The sequence below is a fragment of the Podarcis erhardii genome, assembly GCF_964252035.2.
Source record: "Podarcis erhardii genome assembly, chromosome: 6".
NCBI classification, from domain to species: Eukaryota; Metazoa; Chordata; class Lepidosauria; order Squamata; family Lacertidae; genus Podarcis; species Podarcis erhardii.
In genome coordinates, this window is record NC_138510.1 from 50114249 (window position 1) to 50138862 (window position 24614).

Sequence of the window (24614 nt, forward strand, 5' to 3'; positions counted from 1 at the left end):
CCCATCTCCGCCACCGTCCCAGCGGAAGACGCTGCTAAGGTTGCGTACGCCTCTGATAGTATTTGGTCCTCCGCAGCCCCCGTCCGCGCGTTTTTATACGTCATCCGATTGCGACAACCTGGAAGCAACGGTTTTTCGCAAACTAGGCGGCGTTGTGTTTGAGGTGAGGACTACCGGAAGGTAACGAGCAGCGTTGTGTCGCCTTAGAAGCCAGGAACGGGTGGCTAGAGGTGAGGCGCTAAAGAGAATAGGTGCTGGGCGGGTGGCAGTTGACACCGCTGGGCGTGTTTTCTCCTCTTAGGCTCTTAGCTTTTTCTTGTTTTCTCTTCTCAGCGCCATGAAGCCGCCTTCCAGGCAGCGTTCAGCCCCTGCTCGCTACAGGACGGCCCCCACGAGCCAGGCTTGGACGGACCCAGAAAAGCGACGCCTTCTTCGCGCCTTGAGAGCTCACGGCCAGGGTCCGCTGCGGCCCGAGCTGTTGAAGAAGTACCTGCCTTCGAGGGATGAAGAAGAGGTGGGTTGAGGCGTGGCCACGTGGTGGAGGGCAGGATTCGAACTTGGCCGGGCTGTGAGCTTCCTAACAATCCCACGAGTTGGCGGACTGATGGCCAGCATGCAGGGTTTGGAGACGAGGACTCCATCTCTGGTCAGCCAGGAGAGCTAGGTGGCCTTGGCAGATAAATTGTAAGAGAGGACTTGGGAGGATGAATTGGAAGAGACCTATGCTCCTTTTTTTAATCCTTCTACACACATTCATACTGGCAAATCCTAGTTAAAGGGGAGTAATTGCAAACTTTCTGCCTTGAAGAAATACTCAGTTTTTATGTCTTCAGAAAGTAGGATACTGTCTTTCCCAAAACATTCAACGTACGTCCCCTAACATGTGCTGCTCTTGCAGATCATGGCATTTGTGGAGCACCTGAAAGAGCGTGTGGCAAAGGAAGCAGTCAAGGAACAATATCAGTATCGCCAGCGTAAACAGAAGGATGCTCCTATTCCAGCACCTATTGAGGTATGAGAGTTTTAAAAGTGTAGGTAATGTGATATGGCACAACATAAGCTAAGGGCTATTCACACAACTGACACTTCCTTTTTTTTTAGATATGGACAGAGTTAGCTGAGAAATTGACGGGTCCCCTTGAGGATGCTGTGGCAACTGCTTTTTCCCAGGTAACCTTTTCCATGATCTTAATAAGATAGATATTGTTCTTGGTGTAGTAATTTAAGATATCTGTATGTCTCCATCTGACAAAACGTCTCTGAAATACATGGCTCTGTCCTGGTTCTCTTGGTTCTTGTATAACTTTTCAGACAGATTTAATGCTGGGAAATGTATTTGGTTTACTAGAGAATCCCTGACTGCTTGGCATACAAAGTCCATACTTGATTGTGACTTTTTCTCTACTCATTAGGTTTGGACAATTGCATCTACTGAGCCACTCACCTTGCTCCATTCCGTGCCTCCAAAGTCAGTGGTGATAAAGAATTCTCAATGTTCATCCCAAAATCTTCATAGTGAGAGTAGGAAATCCAACGAAGAATCTCATGAACCAACTGTATCATCAGATGTAGAGGAAATAGCCCCTGCAGAAAACAGTGGGTTCCATGTGGACTTTGAAAAGATCTACAAGTACCTTTCTGTGATCTCACGTGGCTGTAAGGCACCTGAACTCCCACCAGGTGGTAAGTCGGCGTTTGTGTTGGACCAAGATGAATTTAAATAACAGGCAGCTACTGGAAGAAATGTTTCTGCACTGGAATGTGACTCCAGGTAACCAAGACATCTATTACAGCATGCCTACTGTATTCTTGGTGCCAGGCAAAAACATTTCTCCTTATGGAAGCTGCCTTATTGAATTTTATTTGCAATCATTCCATCCCTTCCTTTTTATTCTGTTGCTTTTTCTTTATTGTGCCATTTTTGTCATCTGCTGTGGAGTTCTATTTCAGCTGAAGGGCTGGACACTAAATCTTAAAAATGCTTCCCAGAAATGGAGCATCCCCTAGGACTGGAAACACTATGTGTCCTGCCAAAAACTGTACTCCTTCTGCCAAAACTTCCAACATATTTAGTGCTACTAAAAGCAACAACCACCTTGCTGGGCATAGTTGGGTAACCTTTGAGGTTACTGTTATGGATGATGGGTGGGATTTGGGGGACTAAGGAAAACATTTCAGAAGGGAATTGTTTGTTATGTTTCTCCCCACAATTTATATTTTCACATATAAATTTCATATTTATATGTGAAAATATGAGTGGCCCGTGAGCGTGGAGACAGGGAGAGTTTTCCTAGGTGAGAGGAAGCAGCAACTTGTCATATAATGTAAAACAGATAAAAGGTTCTCATCAGATTTCCAGTTTTTAAAATAAAACTTCTTATATAGAAAGTTATCCTTAACGTCTAAGACATAATTTTTAAAAATCTAAAATAGCTTAGCTGTTAATGTGAGAAAATTTACTACATTTGTTACACATGTTGGAGGCAGGGTGAAGTTTCAGAATCTGTAACTGGGAGAACAGGAGATAAAAAAATCCTACCTATGTTTCTGCCAAAGTGAGTGTAGCCACTCTCCTCATACATTTTGCTTGCTTTCTGCAGAGTCAGCTGTGGTCCTAGATTTGCTACTGTCACTGCCAGAAGAGCTGGGCTTTCTGGACTTTAAGAAGCTGAAGAGTCACATGCACAAATGTTACACAGAGTTGAACACCCACTACACGGGTGAAAGAAGCAGAATGAAAGAGGGCAACCAGCCTGTAAACAATAATGGGGAGCTATTTCCGCATGTGCAGCCAGCTACTAGTGGCTTACCAGAACAGGAGGAGAGTAGTAGTTCTACCACCACTTCCAAAGATGATGCAACTTCTGCCTCTGCCATGGACTGGAAGACTCTGGGTATCTGCCCTTTGAATCCATTCTTGTTTCCTTTAGCTATCCTTGCACGTAAAGAAGAAAGCTTTGGCTGAGGGAAGTGGATTCTGTGCTGCCCAGTAATGAACTATGTCCTCTCATAACATGTGAGGGAAGACTAAACAAGCTTGCTGAGCTTTCCTTAGCCATGATCCCCCTCATCGTAGCATGAGGGTTAAGCAGCCTGACCTGCTCTTTTACACCTTGGCTCATGAGTATGATACTTGTTTTGTATTAATATTATATGTACACTGAAGTCTGGTCTTACTACTCCACGACAGCTGCTAGATCTTATTTGGCCAGTTGCTATGAAGCAGCTCAGAGATGGCCTTGAGTGTTAATCTTGACCTTGGTCTTCTACAGATCATTGCGGTTAGTAAAATAAGTGATGTTGGATATCATTCCTGAGTCACAGAATAGTCAAATTATTTTGTAATAACCGTTTTTTTAAAAAAAAATATGGACCTGAAAAATATCAGTTGCAAAGCTGTAATAATCTCATATTACTTGCCAAGTGCCTTTTGCCTTCTACCTGTAACATGCTCTCCAGGGGTTACCTTCAATACGTTTTGAGGAGCTATAGAAGCCATGAAGGCTTTAACTGAAATAAACTAGGCAAAGTTAACTTATAACATGCTTAGGAATGTTACTGTTAAGCAATGCTTGATGATGTAGTAGATCTTCTTGGAAGAAATGCCCCCCATCTACCACTAATACAATACTGAACTGTTACAGTTGTAGGCACTGAAGAATGCAAAGATGAAGTTACTATGTTATAGCATAGAAGCATAAATGCTACAACAGCCTGTGTCAAAACGTAAACCCTCCATGTAGCATTAGTACTTATTTTATTAAGGAGATATTAGTATGGATATACTTGGACTCATAACAGCTCATAGCAGCATTTGCCATAAACTGGTGGGACTGGGGAAAGAAAGCATACTTTGTAACATAACTAGCACCTTAAGTAAATATTACTTCAAACATAGATTAAATGCACTTCTCAAAATCTGAATTTTAACTGAACCATGTTAACTTGGGAAGGAGTTCCTAGCTCCTAAATTGGCAACATGCATATATAGTTTAACAAATTACTACAGTTTAGCATCTTTGCTTTATTTATTTTATTTGAAGAGGCCTCCTGTAGAGAATGTAAGTAACAGGCAAGTCCTAGAAGACTAGTGTGCCATCTTTGTAAACTCAGACTCTTGGCATGTCGTACACGCATTATGTGCTGCACTGAGAGCAGCAATTTCATTCACTTTTATGTCCTTTAAAAATAAAGTGCATTCTTTATTATTCAGTGTGTCAAACTCTTGCCATAGGTACAATACTGTCAATGCTGATGTTTGCATTAAAAGACTTCTTGAAGGTGTGATAGCAGAACATCTTATTACCGTCCTAATAACAGATTTTGGTTAAAAAATTGACTTATTTTCATCTCTTGAACTATGATAGCCTGTGGAAAATGTTTCCAGGATGTTGTTCTACTGCTAGAAAACAGAATGATCCTGGAAGTATCAGGAGCTGCAGTGCAGAAAATCCACGAGCTGATTCTCCATGGAAGAAGTTTCCCACTTAGTGGTGTAGATTCAATAAAAGTACAAGGAGCAATAAAAATATGTAAAGTTCAGGCAGCTTCTTCATTTTCTTTATTGCCTTGAATAGAGGAGTGCAGCAAAGCCTAAAGAACAAAAGTAACAAATTATACACAGCAACTCACACTTTGTATGATTCCCCCAGGGGTGGAGGAAGGTGTCGCCACTGAGGGGGGTGACAAAATGCAGGGTGGCACTCAACACGGGGCCTGCAGCGCACCTGAGCCATGTGTCTCTCCTGGGAGTGACACAATGGCTTGGGCGCCCACAGGCTCCACACTGCCCCAAACAGTCCGCCTGCCACCTCTCCCTCAGCTGTAGGGCGGCTGAGTGGGAGGAGGCAGGCAGACTCCTCAGAGGCCCCACAGAGCGTCCTGCCCCGGCTTGGGTGGCCCCACCCCTGGGCACAGGGCATGTGTGCCTCCTCAGGCACCCAATCAGCTTGCTCCGCCACTGATCCCCCGGGCGGGGGGGGATTTCTGCCATATGGAAGGAAGGGGCAAGGATTCACTATGACCTTCCGCTACTTTTTTCTTTAATAAAGTATGGGCTTGTAACAGTATATTTTTCTTTGAAGAGGGAAATGTAGGGAAGATACATTTTGCAATTAGGGCTGCAGACAGATAATCGCTCAAGAACATTGTGTCTTTTTCAGGGTTACAGAGGAATGGTGGCCAGATATCCCTAATTCACAATGCCATTAGTCACCTGTGGCCCTTGTTCCAGGCTCCTATATTGCCGTTCCTTTCTCCCACCCTCCTCTCTTTGCAGTTTATACAACACAAAATCAGAATGTCTACGTTGCAGGTGGCTATGGTAGCCTAGTGGCAGATTATCACTTTACCTGGCTTAGAAATTTTTCTCTCTTCAAGTGCTTGTAGAACTGCAACACATATGGATTGGCTCTCACTACCTTGGGATCAAAATCCAGAACACGAAGACCTGCAAGGCTACGTGCTCGAGAAAGTGCTACATAAGCCTGGCCAAATTCAAAAACACGAGCCAAGGAAATCTCAACGCAGTCCAGAGACATACCCTAGGAAAAGAGAAAAAGTCAGGAAGCAGATACTCCCTAGTTATTCTGATAAGTATGTGCACCCCCAGTACAGTAAAGTACCTATATATTTTATGTATGATGCTTGATTCCGCAAAATGGGTACCAGGCAAATAGGAAGAATTAACACTGCTGAACAACATTTCCACAGTTCCCTCACCCTTTATATTTTTGTTTGCAGGGTGGTGTGATTTTCCAGTGTTTCTAGAATAGCCACATGTTGCAAGGAAAACAGCTTGTGTTTGATTGGTGTACAAGATTGGTCTGCCTAGATTCCACTGACTTTTAATTAATCGGGGGGGGGGGGCACAAGACACATGAGCAGATTCTTACAGATCCCCCATAGATGTGGGGCCCAACTGGTAACATCCCAGAACCATAGTAACTTGGGTGGGAGCTTTAGTACAGATAAACCTAGATAAACAAGTTCCTTACAGATGTCCCATTATGGACCATTTTTACAGTCTTGAGTTCTTGTACAGAATATCACACAATGTATCACTAACCTGGCTCTTGTGGATGGAAATGGCCCAGGCAAGTTTCAGCGGCAGCTGCTGGCGACTCAGATAAATTCCTGCTGGTCCCTTTAAAACCCATCGTTCCAACCCAACAACATTAGTGACACCACACAGAAATCTCACTTTCGGTAGCCCTGTAGAAAGAGAGCCGAGTCAGAACTTTGATCTCCTATGCCCAGGAGTAAGGGGCGGGTAACCTCCCAAATATCAATTGTCTTTAAGGAGATATTGCAAGGCAGCCTAGAACTCATCCACTTGAGTTATTGTAAATGGGACACCGGTAGAATAGCAGCTCATGTACAAAATACTGGATGGCAAAGACCAGAAACTGTGTCTCAAAAAATCCTCCACCTCTGGCACAGTGCAGAGGCACCTACCAAAGTTTCATTGTGAATCTAGAAGAGCAGTTCAGACACAGTCTAAAGAACACCCAGTCATGGGTGATAAGTGCATCTGTCAGAAACTAACCTTTTCCTTCTGTTTCAAATCCAATCACAACTCCACGAGCCCCATTCACAAGACCCTGGGACACATCAAGATTCTTAGTAAGCATCACCTAGTGAAAGAATGTAAAAATTACTGATGAAGAAAAACAGCTTTCACCTATCCAGTCAGTTGACTTTATTGTACATAGTCAGCATTAACAGTAGAGTCTCAAGAACTGCCACTGAAAACAAACAAGAATGTCCCCACCCTGTTCCTCGGGTAGGGAATGCCTCATACTTGTTTGGATGTTATTCACTGTATACACTTTTATCCTGCTTTTCAAGAAGGCAGCACACAAGGTAGATAACCAAACAAACAGTGAAATATTAAATACATATATATGAGACCGGGGGGGAAACAGTAATCCGTCTAATAAAGTGAATAATGTGTTGGAAATGGTAACTGGCCTCAGTTAAACTTTAATGTTACAATACAATCTCAGTTAAACAGCATCACAGATTTGCCACCCATATTTAACAGCTGGGTGCAGCTCTTAAAAGACAAGGACTGTGGCATTTGGCATGGCCTGACTTCCCAGTTTTAATATTTAAAAGTTATCAAAAGCAGTGCACAACCAACTCAAAGAAAGCAAATGGAAGCCACTAGGGTCCATAAGAGTATCATTTCACTCAGCTGATACTCTAGGTTCTGTCAAGTGACAATCTGTCCAACCTAGCCATGGCAGTGGTTGTAACAATTCCTGAGAAGCTATAATCAGTGCTGGCCAGCCATGCATTTGTAAGAGAGAAATCAGTACTGTATTAATAGAATGCAAGGAGTAACTGAATTGCTCAGCAGGCAAAATACTGAGCACATATAAATAGCTTGCAGATGTGTCCAAGCCTATAGCTCTGACATTCCAAGCTACAGTCAACAATTACCTGTAAGTGCCACCATGACTCCCTCAAATGAACTATATAATAGATATTTGTTATAGAAACCATTCATTTTACGATTACTCTGCTTGCCTGCTCCTGTAAGATCCAGCCAGCATTTGCCTGTAACTCTTTATGCTGTCATATTCTGCATCAAGAGGACTCCAGTATCCTGGGGTTGGGGACCCCTTTTGTGAGACCCCATGGGAAAGGTGGAGAATACAGGACTGTGGCGCTAGTGTGAGAAGTAGATAACATAAAAACCTTCCCCCCCCCCAAAAAAAAAGCAAAATTCCATTGCCTACTAAAGAACCACCTCTCGCTTGGGCAATGCTCACCTGGGCACCTTGCTTAAGTTCAATGTTGCTGCTTACTGGACACTGTGCATCAAGAGTTTTCACCAGTACAGGGTCACTATCCACTGCCTTGAAGGACCTTCGTTCTCCTAGAAAAGATGTGAAAAACTTGCATCCCTCCTACCTGATGTGTTTTGAAAGGGTTTCTTCCCAATAGCTCAGCTGCATGTAGGGGGCTCTGTTTCATCCTTCCACAGCCCCAGGTGTTGTGAGCTCCAAGTATTAGGGCTCTGCCCACTATTCTGAAAGCATAATTCTGTAAACTTCCAGAATTCCAGACAATACGTATCATAATATGTTTCCCATTTCTGCAGATATCAGCAACAGAAGAAAATATTATAAAATAAATAAATGTGTCCTTGTATTCACCTATCAAAAAGCAGTGGCAAGAATATCAGGACTGGAAAACCTAATTGTTGGTGTCAGTGGGATGTATTGCCTAATTTTATAATGGTCTCATGTTGTTTTATTCAGAAAGAAGAGGGGCAGGGCAAGTTCCCAAGTGTTGGTTCCCAGCTCTTAGCTGAAAGTCAGTCTCTAAAAGGAAAGGGCTACTTGTCACAGTTGGAGTCATTGCAGCATTCTCACCAGGCAACTCATCCAGCCTTTTAGCATTTGTGAGCTCCACATCATCCTTGTGCGTGCACAACCGGGTAGCCAAGATTCCATCTTTCTCCACCCGATGGGTAGCTGTTAGAGTTAGCTGTCTGGTAACCTCCTCTGTGCATCTGAATGGGGACAATTAAAATTAAGAAGACATTTGTATCTGATGAGAAACATTGAAGACCAAGAAGAACTATCAAGCTTGCTACTGTGCCCATTCAAATTACTTTCCATGAGAACACGAGGCCGTAACCAGAACCAAAACATGGAGATCAACTCTGTGCATCGCTAGTATGTGAGCGAGGATGCTTGCAGGTGAAGGAATACCCCAGCAAACACAGTACCTCTAAATTCCCCATTCCTCCAAACCCAGTGTCTCCCAGCATTTCTCCATGGTTCCTCAAAGAGTACTTGACCCAAATTTCAAACAGTGCAATGAGTTTAAAGGAAGTATTGGAGCAGGCCAGCCAACTTGACAGAAGCAGCTATATCAGCATTCAAATGTTTGGTGATGTCTCTCTAGACATAGGACTTCCACCCCAAGAGATTAGAATCTCCCCAGCCAGATATTCTGCTGGGGGACGATGGCATCTCACCTGCCCAGGCGGACAGTATGCAGAAGAGAAATGAAGTCCCTGTCAGTCTGCCTCCGCACCTCTGTCAGCTCCATGTTCAGATGGATACACTTGCGCCAGCTCTTTGCCTGTGAAGGAAACCCTTTGATCAAACTATAGCTCAGCCTGTGACAAGAGCATGCAGTGACAAAGAGCAACAGCAGCACACCTGGAAACAGAACCTGGGCTGCTCGGAGGATTTGCTGACAGGAGGCAGCTGCAAGAAGTCTCCACATACAATGAGTTGGATTCCTCCAAATGGATCCTCACATTTCCTGACCGCTCTACCAAAAGAGAATGGAGACACCTTCAGGGAGCTGATTTTATTCTGGTCCAAGAGAAAAGAAATGCAATACCCTAGACCAAGGATGGGAAGCCTGTGGCCCTCCAGGTGTTGTTCTACTGCAGTTCCCATGATGCCTGGCTGTTGGTCATGCTGCTTGGGACTGATGGGAATTGTAATCCAACTGCATCTGGAAGATTCCCTGTTCCTGTTTCCCTTGCAACACTTACACATGCTCTGCATATGCTAAGACAGAGTAACAAATATAATTCAGTTCTGCTACTCTCTGTGGCTGCAACCCCCCCTTCTAGGACCACATTATACTTAAGGAGTCATTTTAAAACTATTGTGCATGGACAGGAGCATGGGAAACAGACAGGACTGAAGCACAGAGATTGCAATGCTGACTGGTGGCTCTGGGTGGGCACTGGCCACAGCGTTACCAAAACTAGATGTGGGACTGAAGAGAATACATGGGCAAAGCTGTGAGTGTGAGACTGTTTGCTGCAGAATTGCATCAAGTGCCTGCTTAGGCAGAACTTTAAAACAACTATGCAGTGTTTTGTCTTCTGCCCTATTAATACCCTCTCCAAAGCCATGTACACACAGGATTAATGCAAGTGCAGCAATATCCCCCAAAAGGAAGGTTCCACCCACCTAGCTACTGCCTCCAGTTTATCAAAGAAATCCCCCTCCACCATAGAGATTTCATCTATGATCAGATGGCGGCTGTTCAGCCATTGCTGCCGAATTCCGGGTCTCTGAGCCAGCTCAATGCACTGATGTAGGGAGGCCTTTCCGGACCCAATACCTATCAAAGGAGAGGGGAAAGAGTATGTCAGCAGTAACCCACCACTAGGCCCTTTTCCGCTTCCCTCCTTTCCCAGGATCCCAGTTACCTGCAAAGGCATGGAGAGTAGTGCCACCAATCTGACATGCTGCCACCCCTGTGCTGGCTGTGGCGTAAGTGCTGTTTGGAGGCAGCGAGGCGATGATCTTTTTCAGCAGGTAGGATTTTCCAGTCCCTACAGAGAGAGCCCTTGTATTTAGAGGCACACAATCTAAATTTTAGTTTTACAATTACTCCAGCACCATTCATACTTCCCTTCAAAGCAGAACTATTTAAATGGCAAGAGGGTAGCGCTGTGGGTAAAACCTCAGCGCCTAGGACTTGCCGATCGCATGGTCAGCGGTTCGAATCCCCGCGGCGGGGTGCGCTCCTGTCGTTCGGTCCCAGCTCCTGCCCACCTAGCAGTTTGAAAGCACTCTTAAGTGCAAGTAGATAAATAGGTACCGCTTTACAGCGGGAAGGTAAACGGCGTTTCCGCGTGCTGCGCTGGTGCTGGCTCGCCAGAGCAGCTTCGTCACGCTGGCCACGTGACCCGGAAGTGTCTCCGGACAGCGCTGGCCCCCGGCCTCTTAAGCGAGATGGGCGCACAACCCCAGAGTTGGACACGACTGGCCCGTGCGGGCAGGGGTACCTTTACCTTTTACAGAGAGAGCCCTTGTATTTAGAGGCACACAATCTAATTTTTAGTTTTACAATTATTCCAGCACCATTCATACTTCCCTTCAAAGCAGAACTATTTAAATGGCAAGAGGTAGATGCAAAACTTGATCAGTTTTAGAAGTGACACCTAGATTGTAAATCAAAGTCAACTCAATGGTACCTGCCTCTCATAAATCTCCACCTGCCCCATGCCACTACCCCAAAAAAGAGAGACTTCAGAATCACCAACTTTACATACCTTAAATTCCAAGTTTGTTCAATCCTGGAAGGAATGTGAGATTCCCACCATAGTAGATGACGCCACTACCACCTCTAACCTGCAAACACATAGACCCTCCTTGACCCTCTTCTCTCACCAGCACTGCCTGTGAAGAAAACATTCTTCCCACTCAGCACTGCATTCAACACCATTGACTGTTCCTGGGAGAGTTTTGCTCGGGAGCACATGGACCAAGTCTTCTTCACCTGCTGCTTTTCAGCCACCTGAAAAGAGCACAGAAATCTGCCTTATGCTGTGTCAGACCAGTGGCTCATCTTGTTCAGTACTGTATCCACTGACTGGGAGCAGCTTCAGACAGGGGTGTTTTTTAGCCCCACCTGGAGATTATGTGGGTTGAACCTGGGACATTCTGCCTGCATAATAGAACTTAACACATCCCCCAAAAGGCAAACTCTTCTGAATCCAAAGTGCTCATGAGAATTTTCCTCCCATCTCTCTTGATTACAGCAGCCAGAGAGGAAAATGCCTCTCTTATCCAGAGGGATAGTTCTTTGAATTTCAATTGGACCAAAAAAGTCTTACGTTCAAATAAAAGAATAATTTGACCTTGCCCATACTACTTTGGAGGTTCTGCTCAGGTATCTGCCAGTAAGACCAGTATGCATTGGAGAAAGGGCCTACTCTGTGGTGGCCTCAGTTATGGAACTTGCTAAGTGAGTTTCTGAAGTGCTTAAGGAGTGCATGAATCTGTCACTTTGCATAACCACAACTTCAGCATCTGGGATTAGCAGGTGAGCAGGTCCACTTCTCAGGAACTAGCCACCACTCTCATGCCAAGTATGGGGAACCTCCGGGTATCCTTGGACTCCAACTCCCAGCAATCCCAGCTAGCACTGACAGGCCAGGGGTGATGGGGGTTGGAGTCCAACAATACCTGGACGGCCAGAGATCCTTTTGTTATGGGCAGATTCAACTCCCAGCTAGATCATGCTTTCCGGCAGAAGCCGCCTCACCTGTTTCCCTTCGATGGACTCACTCCGGATCCGCTTCCGAGACGCGCAGCGTAAGGACTGACCTTTCCGCGGGGTGCTTGTCACGTCAGTCAGAGCCTGCCGGGCGCTCGCCTGCTGCAAGTCGCGAGTCTGCACCGGGCTCACCGTGTCGAACGTCCGCGGCAGGCTGGCGAGAAGCCGCGTTCGCTCGGCCACAGGCTTGGTCCCCCTCTGGGCGGCTGCGTGCTTGATGCGCAGCGTGTGGACGAAGCGGCGCAGCCGATCCGGAGGACAATTAGAGAGCAGCAGCTGCACGTGATTGTGGTTTGCACCGAGCTGCACCGAGCTCTTCCCCTCCTTCACGAAGCGTGTGAATAGCCGCACTTCACCCCGCCGCAAGGGGAAGTTCTGGGGGCGCCCCGGACCGCTGGCGCTGGCCACTTGCAGCACCAGCTCCTGGAACTCGTCCCGGCCCAGCGTGACCCAAGCATCGCGGAGAAGTACACGATTCGGGGCTGCTGCAGCACCCAGGTGCTCGATCGCTACGGTGCAGCGAACCCGACCGTCCGCTTCGGAGCCTGGTTGCATTCCGTCCGACTGATAACGAGGAGGCAACGCAGAAGTTGAGACCAGCTAAAATGTCTGTACTGAAAAGATGCCGTATTCTTGCTGCCTTTCGCTTTCGCGTTGATTTCGGCAGCCACTTATTTCTCCCATGTGCCTAAGTACGGTAACTCTTCCAGCCGTGCCTTAGCTTCTGCCGCAAGCAGATTCAAACCTTTAACGGGGGTCGCAGCAGCCAATCAGCGCTGCGGGAGATTTAACTCCTCGGCCAATGAAATAGAGAAGGGGCGCGGTCAGAATCCCGGCGTAACTTTCGGCTGCGACGTTCCGCTCGGTTGCTAGGATACGAAAAGGTGGGGAAACGCCGCCCGCAACATACACAAAGGGCATTTCGGGGCGCTCCGGGCACGTTCTAAATAGTCTCCCACCCGGTTAGCGGCAGATGGCAGGAGCCGCGCGGGTCCCAAAGGAACCATTGGACCCAGTAAGCCAGAACAAGATCTTCTGTGAGACGGTCCGGAAGGAGCTACGATGCCAGCGCCTGCAGACGGAATACGCGATGAACCCCCTGATGACGGGTACGGGGGTACCGGGGGGAGGGGAGAGACTTCTCCCCTTCTCATGGGCAGACGGAGCTTCCCAGTTAGGTCTATGGGAGTCCCCTGGCTCTTGACTCCAGCTGGCTCTAGTTTCCCCCCTTTCCACAAATGAACCGTGTTTGGGTGCTGGTTGTCATAAGTTTCTAGAAGGTCAAGTCACTTGCTGCAAACTAAAATATAAAAAAAAACACCAACCACCACCAGAGGGGTTTGTGGCACTTTAAAGAGTGTGATCCACAGGTTTCTGACCCACACACACATCTGTGTAAAGGAGGGAAATTTGTAGGTTGGAAACAAGTAGCAAAGGAATGCAAAAGCAGTACTGTATTGGCAGTTGAATTGGAGCTTAAAGGTATGCAGACTGACCCTCACAGCAGCAGCAATTTGTGATATCACATAAAGTGCACTTTAAATGCCCAAGCAGAAATATGAGCTGCAATATGAGCTGTTAGATCTCCATAGGATCAGGGGCGTTTAAGAGGTGCAACAACTAAAGGAGAGGGGCTGTAGCTCAGTGCCTTAAGAAGGTCTCAGGTTCAATTCCCAGCATCTCTAGAGGTGAGGCTGGGAGAAAATCCTGACTGAAATCCTGGAGCTGTTGCCAGCTGGTGTGGACAATACTGTGTTACATGGACCAATAGTTTGACTTGGTATAAGGCAGCTTCCTGAATTCCTAAACCACATTCTCAGTGCCAAACTGAATCAGGAGGGATTCATAGAATAGAGCCATTTGTTGGTAATATCTTTGCAGTTCTCTGTGTGCGTGGATTTGCAGTCCTAAAACTCAGTCAATAAGACTGAGCCGTTTCATAAACACGTCAAAAAAGTGTTGTTACAATATCCATACTAAGGATATGTTCACATTACTACTTTCTCCCCATCCAGGGCACCCACTTCTTTTTGAAGCCGCATTCACACGATGTTAGCCACAATCCATACTGATCTTGTACTTTGACAAATACTATTGTTTGATGCATTTCCTAGCCCCTCTCCCAAATTAGCTGTAATCTGGCTATTAAATGTGAACATTTGAGACAGCTATCTCACATGCCCAGATGAGCACACTTATACAGATGACAGCTTCATGAATAGGAGTTGGAAGGTGGGGATTGCAGGGGCAAGAAATCGAAAAGATGTCACATGTGGGGAGACAACCCCGCCCTATCTCTGATGTGAACACCACCATGCAAATGCAGCTTTAAACACAGCAGCAGGGGCAATGGCCTTGCTGCATTTTAAGCCACTAACATAAACATACCCCAACAGGCCTACTCCTCTGGAAACTGACATATTACACAAATCTCTCTAATAGTTTTGATCCCAGGGGCCAGTCTTTTCCTCTAAAATGATGCACTGGCTTTGTAGTGTCTCCCATGCCTATCTGTGGGACCCCCAAAAGTTATGCAACAGTTGTCCCCCAAATATCCTTGTGGTTCTTTGAAAACCTGCATTTAAGAAAAAGGCCTAAATTCCTGCCAAAGACGGGTGGTGTGGGGAAAGAAGAATGATAAATTTCTAAGCTTTGTTAGTTTTCCTCTGCCCTTGCTTAAGGTTATCTAGTGATTAATTTGCCTTATTTTGCTTTTACCTTTAGTTTACACCATAACTCGAAAGCCTACCTCTTGGCATGATAACTTAGAGGAACCTGCAGATGGTAAGCACATGCTTTTAAACAGTTACATTTAAGTTAGTGAAACAGAGAGGAGTCATTTATGAAATGTTTTCCAGCATGGATCAAAGAAGGCAAAGTATGTAGCACCATACTGAAGTTTAAACGTCAAACTTCACTCTCTTTCTCCCTCTGTAAACCAAAAAGCATTATACTATATAATCTGCAATGGAATGTGGCAAGAGACAGCAGATAGCTCCAATTTTTGTATTTCTTGTTTTTGGGATCGATCTTTTATTGGATCAATTCCTTTCCAAGTATGTTGGAGTGTTGAAACTTTCAAGTTAAGAAAAAAGTCACTGCCATTATGTTTATTTCTTAATAATGATATATTTTTGCAAATATTTAAAAGCACAAGCTTCAATATTCAAAGCAACAAACCCCAACTTACCTAGCCACACAGTGATACTATCAAATTTCACTTCCAACTTAATATTATGTCACTAGATTAGTTCCCATTTCATCTGTTTAATTCTTTACCTTTCTAAGGGTTCTGAGAGACCTAAATGGTGCTTGTTATGTTGAAATGCCTTTATCCAGGATATTGGTTTCAGGATGGACACTGGTTTGTGGCCTTTTTGTAACTTGAATTCTTGCCAGCAAATACTGTTGTAATATAGTTAAGCCTTTTGGAACAACAATGAAGTTAGCTTAAGGCCAGTGACAGCTAACCTTTTTGGAAGGGTAAAATGTAGAGCAGCCAAGAGGACGTGTCTTTGGGAATTGAGGTTTTCTGCAACCTCTATTAAATTATACAAAATACTGTAGTCATCCAATTTTACCAGAACAATGCAGGCCTCCTGTGTGCCTTAGAGAAGATGTGAACTTCTCTGAAGATCTTTTCCAAGCTTCATTCTCCTGTCATGCATCTACAGAGCGAGAGCATGGCAGCATAGGCATTAGCATGCAGTTGCTATACTCTGTGCAGAAGAGCAGTGCCTGGAAATCTAGAATTAGGGCCAGGGTACAAGACTTACTGGAAATACAGTGGTACCTCTGGTTAAGTACTTAATTCATTCCGGAGGTCTGTTCTTAACCTGAAACTGTTCTTAACCTGAAGCACCACTTTAGCTAATGGGGCCTCCTGCTGCTGCCGCGCCGCTGGAGCACAATTTCTGTTCTCATCCTGAAGCAAAGTTCTTAACCCGAGGTACTATTTCTGGGTTAGCGGAGTCTGTAACCTGAAGCGTATGTAATCCGAGGTACCACTGTATTAGGAAACAAGATGATAAGCAAATGCCACTTTCATTATGTAATTTAGGCCCGAGTGAAAATAAGAGAAACAAGACAAAGCCATAACACAAGCTAAGAGTGTGTTCTTCAGAAGGATTTAGTACCTGCTATCCCAGCCTTCACAAAGTGCATGCCCTCCAGCTGTTTTGAATGACAACTCTTCATCAGCTCCAACCAGGACAATTGTACTGGCCGGGGCTGATGGAAGTTGTGGTCCCAAGCATCTATAGGGCACCAGGTTGCCAAAGGGTGGGCTATCCTATTCTATGACCTTGTCATTAAATACAACGAAAATTCAATTGCATTTTTACTAGGTTTGCCAGTGTTTTTAGATATTTGACACACACAGAACGAAAGATACCAAGTTTTTTTGCAATGCTGCTCACAGAACAGGCAAAGCAGCTGTCCTTCCTCATTCACAGCAGGAACCAAAAGCATGTTCAACTCCTCTAACATTTTTTGAGGGGGTAGGTGGTGGGTATTATTGGTATATAATTAATTTTGTTGTATCATTTTGTTGTAAGCCAGCTTGAGAGAATTGACCATGAAAGGCAGCATATGCATTGTGAAATAAATGAAGTATGTAAAAACTTCAGGTGCAAGCTAATAAGTTATGCAAGCAGAACAAACATTGAAATTGATACTGTATAAGCATTTAACAGAGCACCGTAGCATCATCACATCTAAAAATTTCAGTGCAATCTAAGTGCCTTGCACCCAGTCTACACTAAGCAAGTCTCATTGCCAATGCTTTAACCCTATAGCTAAGTTCCTGAAACTAATTCATCATGCTGCACTTGAACCAAACAAGAAATACACAGAACCACAAACAGAAAGCCAAGAAATCGGCTGGTTTTCCACACCTTTGGTAAGTGGGTTTTTAAGGAGCTTCTGGGGAAGTGTATGTAGTTGTCTGGCATTTTAAGAATCCAGACTTTACAGGAAAATAATTTTAAGCTGTTATAGCTATGGAGAAAGCTTTGAAAGTTTGTAAGGAGTACCTGGTTGGCTATCAGAATCTAGACATTTCACCAAATGGGGAGATAATTTGGGGAAAATATTCAAATCCTAGCTCCTCCCTTACGCCAAATGTTCTTATACTATGGTAATATTCTCCTTCACAGATCAGTGTAAACCGGAATGACAACAGGCTATACTTCCCAAGTCGGAGCACTGAAATCACCAGATATATGGCAGCTATGTGGCGCCTGAAGGGGATGACAAAAGATAAGCGATAAAGGAACACAGCATTGCAGGACTTTAAGGGAAGGACTGTAGACATAAATTTAGGCTTCCAGACTTCCATGGTCTCCATCTTTTAATTATTGCAAAGCATAAGACAGAGGCCTGACACAGGGTGCAAGGCAGTGGGTATAGGAAAGTCCTGTGTTATGTGAACGTTTAATATTACAATAAACCTGCCCTGAAACTGCCTGCTATTCTTTCTGCCACCATATTCATTTTGTACAAGTCATCAGTTTTTATAGTGGGTGGATAGGACAATCTGTTTCTCAACCAGAAGTTGTGGTATGAGCAGCAACAGTAGTTCATGTGATTGTTTGCTGGTAAACCACCAGCTTCTGCTGTTGAATGGAAGAGGAGGACCCAATGCCCTTAGCAAAGAAAGTCATAAAGTGGCAGAAATACAAAAGCTATTGCTTCGTACTCTGCATGCACCACTGCTGGGTGACAAGGAGGAGCACACAGGATGATGTTATGTATGAGGTACCAAAAAAATTGAAGGATTTAGTGAGACCCTGTGCAAACCAGAAAGGATCTCTCCCAACCTGACACAGATGATCAAGCTATCAAAACTTTTAAATTCACAATCTTGCACAAGGAGGATCAAGAAAGACCAAATCAGTATGAAATATAGGCAACCAGAAGCTTCTGCTTGTTATTTATGTATGAGAAGGGCATACACCCAGTGTCAGGCAGTACCACTTGCTGACTCTGAATGGCAATCTGAATGGCTATGTTGTCCAGGTCAGCATCACTTCACGCCAACGTTCCGTAGGGAATCACACTTCACAAAGAAGGAAAGGTCACCCATTTTACTCATTATCGGGAACGGTTCTTCATTTTCTGCCTCACCTTCTTGCCAGGCCTCTTCTAAAATGAGATACAAGTTGAATGTTATCATTTTACTACCTTAGCTATACTGTACAAGGGAAAGGGTGACAGCAGGGAGGGAGAGGGGGAGCTGTGTACCACAATGGGCTGTTTCACATGTAATGGCAAGCCAAGCCTTGTGGGTTGCTTTTCTGGGTCCAGGCGCAAGGCAGAGTGACTGAACAGTCCTGCTTGTTGCTCATTCACAGAATGCCATTGTTACTGTGGCTTAATGTGAGGTGTGAACCAGCTCAGCGAATGCTCCACTAGCAGCCAGATTACAGCAAGATTTTCCCAGTTGGCAGCTGTTTGCTAATTTTTATTTATGCCAGCAGAAGACACCCTGATAAATTTTAATCATTTAATTTATGCACTTACAAATTTAATGAATTCATACCCTGCCTTACAAAGTTCACTAAAAAAGAAGATAGCAATATATAAAGCAATGTAAGTAAAACTCAAACACACACCCACAATATGAACAGCAGCCATAAATAAATACTAAGAGCTCACTCTAAACCATAAGAAGTGTAGCCTGATTAAAATCCCTCCAAATTATATGAATGCATTGGTAAATTACTATAAGCCACTTCTGTCCATTAACATTAAATGTCTAAATAAAAACAATTCATGGCAGGTACTCACACTGGCACCCTTTTTCCCTGCTTTCCCAGGACCCTTGTGGTGGGCCACACTAGCACGGAAGTTGGATGTATCATTGTGACTTTCTCGAGTGTTCCATTTTGACCCTTTCTTCTTGCCACCAAAACCAAACTTCTGATTCTTGTAGCGTCGTTTGGCACTTGGTCTGAAAGAAAAACAACCAGCTAATTATGGCTGGGTACTTAGCCATCTTTCTACCCAAAAACTGGCCGGCTCCTCAGCACACATTTTTATCTTTCTCTCCCTGCCCTCAAAAGGAATTATTCCAACTTCAGTACACCGTTATTTTAAGGAGCACCCCACACCCCCTCCTGACACTTCACAACCCGCTTCCCACTTTGCCAGACACCTAACGGCAAAGACTACTCATTCAGCATCAAACAGAAACACTGGAAGCCAGTAGTCAGTTTGCTTTTTCTGTGTACCCAAACAGCAGCAGTTCTAAGGCTGTAGGTCTCAGACAGTTCAATCTTACTAGCTCTGAGAGCATCAGTCTTAGGTGTTAGGTATGAAAGAAGTTAAATTTTTATCTTGGGCTCCAGTGCTGTCGGTGTGATGGCAGTGAGATCAACTTGGGATCCAACTGGCCAGCTCAGCCCCTCCCCACCTCCAAAACACCGTTTTGTCACCAGCAGGCACCTCACTGACAACACTTGTGCACATGCATTTGCAAATGAAAGGGGCAGTGCCACATCAATGGAATGACATGCCACTCAGCTGCCATCAGGAGGCTGCTTTAGCTGAGAGAGCTGGGCAGAGGGACACCTTTGGCCAATCCAACCCAATCGCTGCCGCCTCGCTCCCCCTCCAGTGCTCTGCTAATGAATCAACTTTTGTTATTAGAAGAACTTAGAACTTAAACATGAAACAAAACAAAACTGATCCAATAAAAGACTTATTCATGGTAAAGCAAAAGAAATGCAAGTTTTAGTAGACATCCCGGCACTTCACAGGCCTTACCCTTTATTTTTATGCTGGCCTCCAGCCCCCGCCTTCTTTCCCTGAGTTGCTGGTGCTTTTTCACCTTCCAAGAAGTCCAGCTTGTCCGAAAGACCTGAATAAAAGACAGAATAAATGAGCTGCATGCCAAGCCAGAAAAGAAACTCCAGGACAAACACTGCAGGAAGGCTTGCTTTGTCACCCAAAGAGGTATATCTATGCACAGGAATATTGTGCAGCATTTAGAACTAAGGCCCGGGGGCCGGATCCAGCCCAATTGCCTTCTAAATCCAGCCCGCGGACGGTCTGGGAATCAGCATGTTTTTACAGGAGTAAAATGCATCTCTGGGTTATTTGTGGGGCATAGATATTCGTTCATTTTCCCCCCTCAAAATATAGGTCTGAGGGACAGTGGACCGGCCCCCTGCCAAAAAAGTTTGCTGACCCCTGATTTAGACTCTCAAGTACTAGATTATAATTTCTATATTTTCTATGCAGCAGTGGCTGGAGGTATCAACAAGCTTTCCCACAAACCAAGTTCTTGCAACATGGACTACACATAAGCCTTCCTTTAGGTATTCTACTTGCATGCAAAAGCAACACAGCAACAGCAGAGCTCTGAATCATGCAGGGAGCTTCCACAACCCAGGAAGCTCTCTGCTTCAGAAGTGTGCCCTCCCAAGTTGTGGAGGGACTGTGATGGAGCTGAGCATACTTAGCCCCTCTCTCATGTTGCTTTTACATGCAAGTGGAATGCCTGAAGAGGGATACAATTTTCTACTGCTGTAGTAAGGGTTGGGGGAGGGAGTAGTGAAGGATAACGTGGGAGTGGAGTGCCTCACCTTTCTGGTATTTCTTGATTGCATTCAGCATTGTGGATTTCTCCTTCTGCCTCTTCTGCAGCACCTCAGTTTGGACCTACCAACAAGAAATAAAAAGTGAGGCTTTCCTTCCACAGTACCCCAGTCCTTTCCAAAATGCTCCCTTTTTTGCACACACATGTATCCTTCCCACACCCTAGGAGTCCTGTTCATGATATTTCTAGATACTTATGCCAAAGGATTCCAATGCTGAGACTGCCAATCAAAACAATGGGTGTGTCTTTCCCGCTTCCTCCATTCCAAGGGGGCTTCTATGTTTTTGTCACCATTTTTCTCACCTTTTTGCCGTATTTTCTCAGGGCACGGAGCTGTTTGGCTCTTTCAGACTTTTCCATTGCTTCTTGTTTACTCTTCAGCTTATGCCGAATCTAATTGAGAGAGAGCAACCAAAGTGCTTTTTATGCAGATGAAAGCAGGTTCCCTGAATTTGTGACTATGGAAATCTGCTTGTTTGTGGCAATGATGCTCTTTTTAATTTCAGAAATGAAAAGCAAACAGCTCAGTGTGCTGCACTCCTAAACATGAATTTTGACAATTGCTTCAACTGTTTAGGACTACTCAAACTCTATAACTGTTGGGCAAAAGTTGCTGTCTTTCTCCAGCAAGGTCACACAAGACAAGAAAAAGCATCATGCCAGAAACTCATAACCCACCATTATTTGTTGGATACATAATGACCAAAGAGAGAGGTAAGAGCAGATGCACAAGTTCACTATTAATGCCTCAAAATGCATCCATGGCCTTAGATGGATCATTCTGTTAATACAGAAAAAATGACAGTTCTCTAAAGAGCTTGATAAGGATGTATTGCTGCCAAAGAATTGCTACAGAATCCAAGGCTAATTCTTTATTCTGAAGGCCCAAGACAATATGCAGCAGGGATGGGAACCTCTGACCCAAAGGCTTAACTAGGCCTGACACAGGTTCCAACTGAGTCTGCAAGACCTGTTTCCCTAAACTACACACATTTGCCCCATACCCAATGTTGTATGTGATAGCAGCATTATGTTCCACACAAAATCAATCTTCATTATAGTCCCTCTTTCTTAAGAGTTCAGTACAAACTGAAAATGCTCACAAGCAAGCTTTTTATGGCCTTTTATTAACAAATTTTTAATTAACAATTCATGATCTGTAGCATTATGCACTGAGAAGAACTTTGCTAGAGCTCTTTTTCTCCATTAGCTGATGCATTACAATCAGGCACCATCAAAATACCTGACCCAATGAGCCACAATTTTGTATATGAGCAGCAACATATCTATTATAGCAGCCAGATGAGAAAAGAAGAGGAACCATGCACCTTACCTTCTGCATCTGCTGATCAGATTTTGCCATCTCTGCAAAATAGTCATCAGGCCGCCTTGTAGGGATTTTGAACTTATGCAGCCGAGGCAAAGCTTCTAAAACAGATGCTTGGGCTTGACGATAGCTGGAAACACAGGATAATGTATTAAGATGTTATATGCAAGCAGCCATTGGACCATTAGTAAATTGTTACTTTTTCCATTGGACAATAAAAAACTCTTGAACTACTAACATATTGTTCCATTGTGCATATGGCTGAAAAAAGCTAAAAGCTCAACACACCAGGCTGATAAGAAGCAGCTCTACTTCCTACACACAGACTTACAAGCTCATCTCTCTCTTGAAGTCATCCTCAGGGTCAACATCATCTTTGTCAAGTGTTTGACTAGAAGCTGCATTTGTGGCACTTGTTTCCAAATGAGAGGTAACATCAAGCCTTTCAATCCAGGCCAGGTGTTTCTGGAATTCAGACAAGCACTGCTTCAATCCATCCTAGAAAAGAGCATATTAATTGTGTATTAAATGCAACGCAAAATCTACACGATAACTAACATGCCAACCATGTTAGAATCTCTCCAACCCAAACAGACCATGTCCTGATACTCCCACCCCAAAAAGATGCATTGTCTTCTGCTCACTATCAAAACAGATGCCAGAGGTTTTTGAGCCTCAAACTCCTCCTAGTGCTTCAGTCTTAACAATGACAACACAAACAGAGGCCAATACAGAATTTCTTCTATAAATTTGAAAGAAACTGAATAACTTAAGGGATTTTATCAGCCTGCAGAACATGGTACCACTCTTATTTTGATAGAGTGTAGTCAAATAAGTGTCAACTTTTTTTCTTGTCCCACCTCCAACATGTCTTGATGGTCCAAATAAGTAAAGCATCAAGTTACCATGTAAGTGGTGGATGATGCCCTATCTAAAAGATGAGACTCATCAAGCATGCAGATAAATAAGCCCAAGCCATTCCAAAAATTGAAAAGGACTGTAGATGCCAGGAATTCAGTTTAAAGGTTTAGTTCAGCAGATAGACTGAACTGAGTGGCTGAACAATTTTATTCTGGCTAAATGGTATACCCATCCAAATGAAGCTCAATCTGCCCACACAAATTAATCCCACAAAGGTCATGTTCGTACAGCACTCACCACGTTGTTGAAAGCTTTCGGCTGTCCCTCTAGCACAACGTTTAGGCCTGGCTTGATTGAACCTTTAGAAAATGCGTCTTGGAGCTATATGGAAGAAAAGTTATAAAATCAGCAGCATCCCAGATTGCTGAAACAGAAGGAAGTTAGCTCACCCACCCCAAACCCTTAATAATAAAAACCTTGGAAAACGTAAGAAACAAAGCACACAGGAGCACAAGTGAGAGGAAACCTAAAATTAAGCGCTCAAATTGCAAGTGATTAGACAAAGCAGCTCTCTATCTGCCCTATGTAAGCATGCTTTGCTTTCGATGCTGAATTGACACTGTACTATGACGTGCTACTGTGAACAGGTATTGGTGGCTAGGAGTGTGAGTCGGTAAGCTACTAACTCAAATTTCACTCTAGTCATAAACCAACTAGGCAAGCTGCTATTCTTTCCACCTCAGCTGCTTACTTACAATATGAACAATAATATAGGGCTATTACTTAAAACACCAAAAAATGTATGTGATGTATGATGAACCCATGAAATGGGTTGTGGAAGCTCCCTACACAATTCACTATGGAGAGACGTTCAGTGTTGCCTGGTGTTACACCATCACATGAGCAGCTCTAGCTAACAAGGACTAGCCCTGCTGTCTCTGTGTTGCTTCTACATGCAAGTAAAGATATTTATATAGGGAAATGCCCTATATAAATTTTATTTTTAAGGTATTGCTATTATATAAATATAGTCCTGCTTACAACCTTTGTAAGAAATGAAGTGTAGCCCTCCACGGCAGGCTACAGAGAAATGAGCTAAACATCACCAGCCATAACAAACATCCTGCCCACACTCCAGCGCAGCATGATCACAGCACTAAACTTACCTCTCGGTCAGTGACAAGAGACTCTTCCGAATCCGATGAAGAGAAGCCCTCCTCCATCTCTACGTGAGGCATTGCACACTGTGCTTTGGGGCGCCTCGAATCCACCGAGCTACACGAAGAACGGGGGGGGGGGGACACAGAAAGTGCGCTCCACCTTCAATTTCTCCACTGGAGAGATTGGTATTGCTTCCCCGCCTCCCCGCGGCCAGGCTGGTAAAAGACGGAGAAACGGCAAACATTTAAATTCCGGGAATGCTTCACCTGTTGAACTTCCACCTGCCGCCCCAAAACATTCCTAACGTTGCATTAAGCCGAACCTGGGGCTTCTTCCCTGCCTAGAAACCGCCTCGCGTTTTATAATCCTGCTCGGAAGGAGCCCCCGCTGTATTCAATAGCGCTTACTCCCACGTAAACCATACATACTACTATAGACTTGGTCTTACCACGACTCCTCTTCTGGCGGCCCCTTCCACGACTCCAGCCAGACGCTGGTTCAGAAACCACGCGGAACGGCACAAAGCTACTTCCGGTTTCCGTGTATTTCCTCTTCCGGTTAGAGTTCCCCACCTCCCCCGCCCGCTCGCCGTGCGACCAGGACGCCGTCTCC

The 24614-nt window shown here is 44.6% G+C and overlaps 4 protein-coding genes across 6 annotated transcripts; 2 read left to right on the forward strand and 2 right to left on the reverse strand.

Moving 5' to 3' along the window:
• Window positions 1-61: 61 nt before the first annotated feature.
• On the forward strand, window positions 62-4208 carry SNAPC2 (small nuclear RNA activating complex polypeptide 2). Of its 2 annotated transcripts, none has more exons than XM_081865575.1 (6): window positions 62-180; window positions 334-514; window positions 899-1012; window positions 1102-1170; window positions 1413-1683; window positions 2601-4208. In XM_081865575.1, the coding sequence occupies exons 2-6, from the start codon at window positions 338-340 to the stop codon at window positions 2963-2965; spliced, it is 996 nt and encodes a 331-aa protein (XP_081721701.1). In that variant the 5' UTR covers window positions 62-180; window positions 334-337; the 3' UTR covers window positions 2966-4208. The 2 variants fall into 2 exon arrangements, with proteins under 2 accessions (XP_081721701.1, XP_081721700.1); XM_081865574.1 differs by having other exon boundaries at window positions 80-230.
• On the reverse strand, window positions 3362-12838 carry PIF1 (PIF1 5'-to-3' DNA helicase). Its single transcript, XM_081865526.1, has 12 exons — window positions 12040-12838; window positions 11163-11289; window positions 10196-10321; window positions 9954-10107; window positions 9183-9297; window positions 8996-9102; window positions 8385-8524; window positions 7779-7885; window positions 6548-6635; window positions 6068-6213; window positions 5352-5543; window positions 3362-4593 (listed from the first exon to the last, which is right to left on the reverse strand). Exons 1-12 carry the CDS (start codon window positions 12604-12606, stop codon window positions 4540-4542), a joined length of 1923 nt encoding a protein of 640 aa, XP_081721652.1. The 5' UTR covers window positions 12607-12838; the 3' UTR covers window positions 3362-4539.
• An 82-nt stretch (window positions 12839-12920) lies between these two features.
• CFAP144 (cilia and flagella associated protein 144) lies at window positions 12921-17516 on the forward strand. The gene is made up of 4 exons (XM_081865618.1): window positions 12921-13160; window positions 14776-14835; window positions 16848-16951; window positions 17208-17516. Exons 1-4 carry the CDS (start codon window positions 13025-13027, stop codon window positions 17319-17321), a joined length of 414 nt encoding a protein of 137 aa, XP_081721744.1. The 5' UTR covers window positions 12921-13024; the 3' UTR covers window positions 17322-17516.
• A 367-nt stretch (window positions 17517-17883) lies between these two features.
• Window positions 17884-24556, reverse strand: EBNA1BP2 (EBNA1 binding protein 2). Of its 2 annotated transcripts, none has more exons than XM_081865578.1 (10): window positions 24451-24556; window positions 24008-24217; window positions 23139-23222; window positions 22312-22478; window positions 21987-22110; window positions 20957-21046; window positions 20640-20715; window positions 19819-19912; window positions 18841-19003; window positions 17884-18195 (listed from the first exon to the last, which is right to left on the reverse strand). In XM_081865578.1, the coding sequence occupies exons 2-10, from the start codon at window positions 24077-24079 to the stop codon at window positions 18145-18147; spliced, it is 921 nt and encodes a 306-aa protein (XP_081721704.1). In that variant the 5' UTR covers window positions 24080-24217; window positions 24451-24556; the 3' UTR covers window positions 17884-18144. The 2 variants fall into 2 exon arrangements, with proteins under 2 accessions (XP_081721704.1, XP_081721705.1); XM_081865579.1 differs by lacking the exon at window positions 24451-24556 and adding an exon at window positions 24431-24448.
• Window positions 24557-24614: the final 58 nt, after the last annotated feature.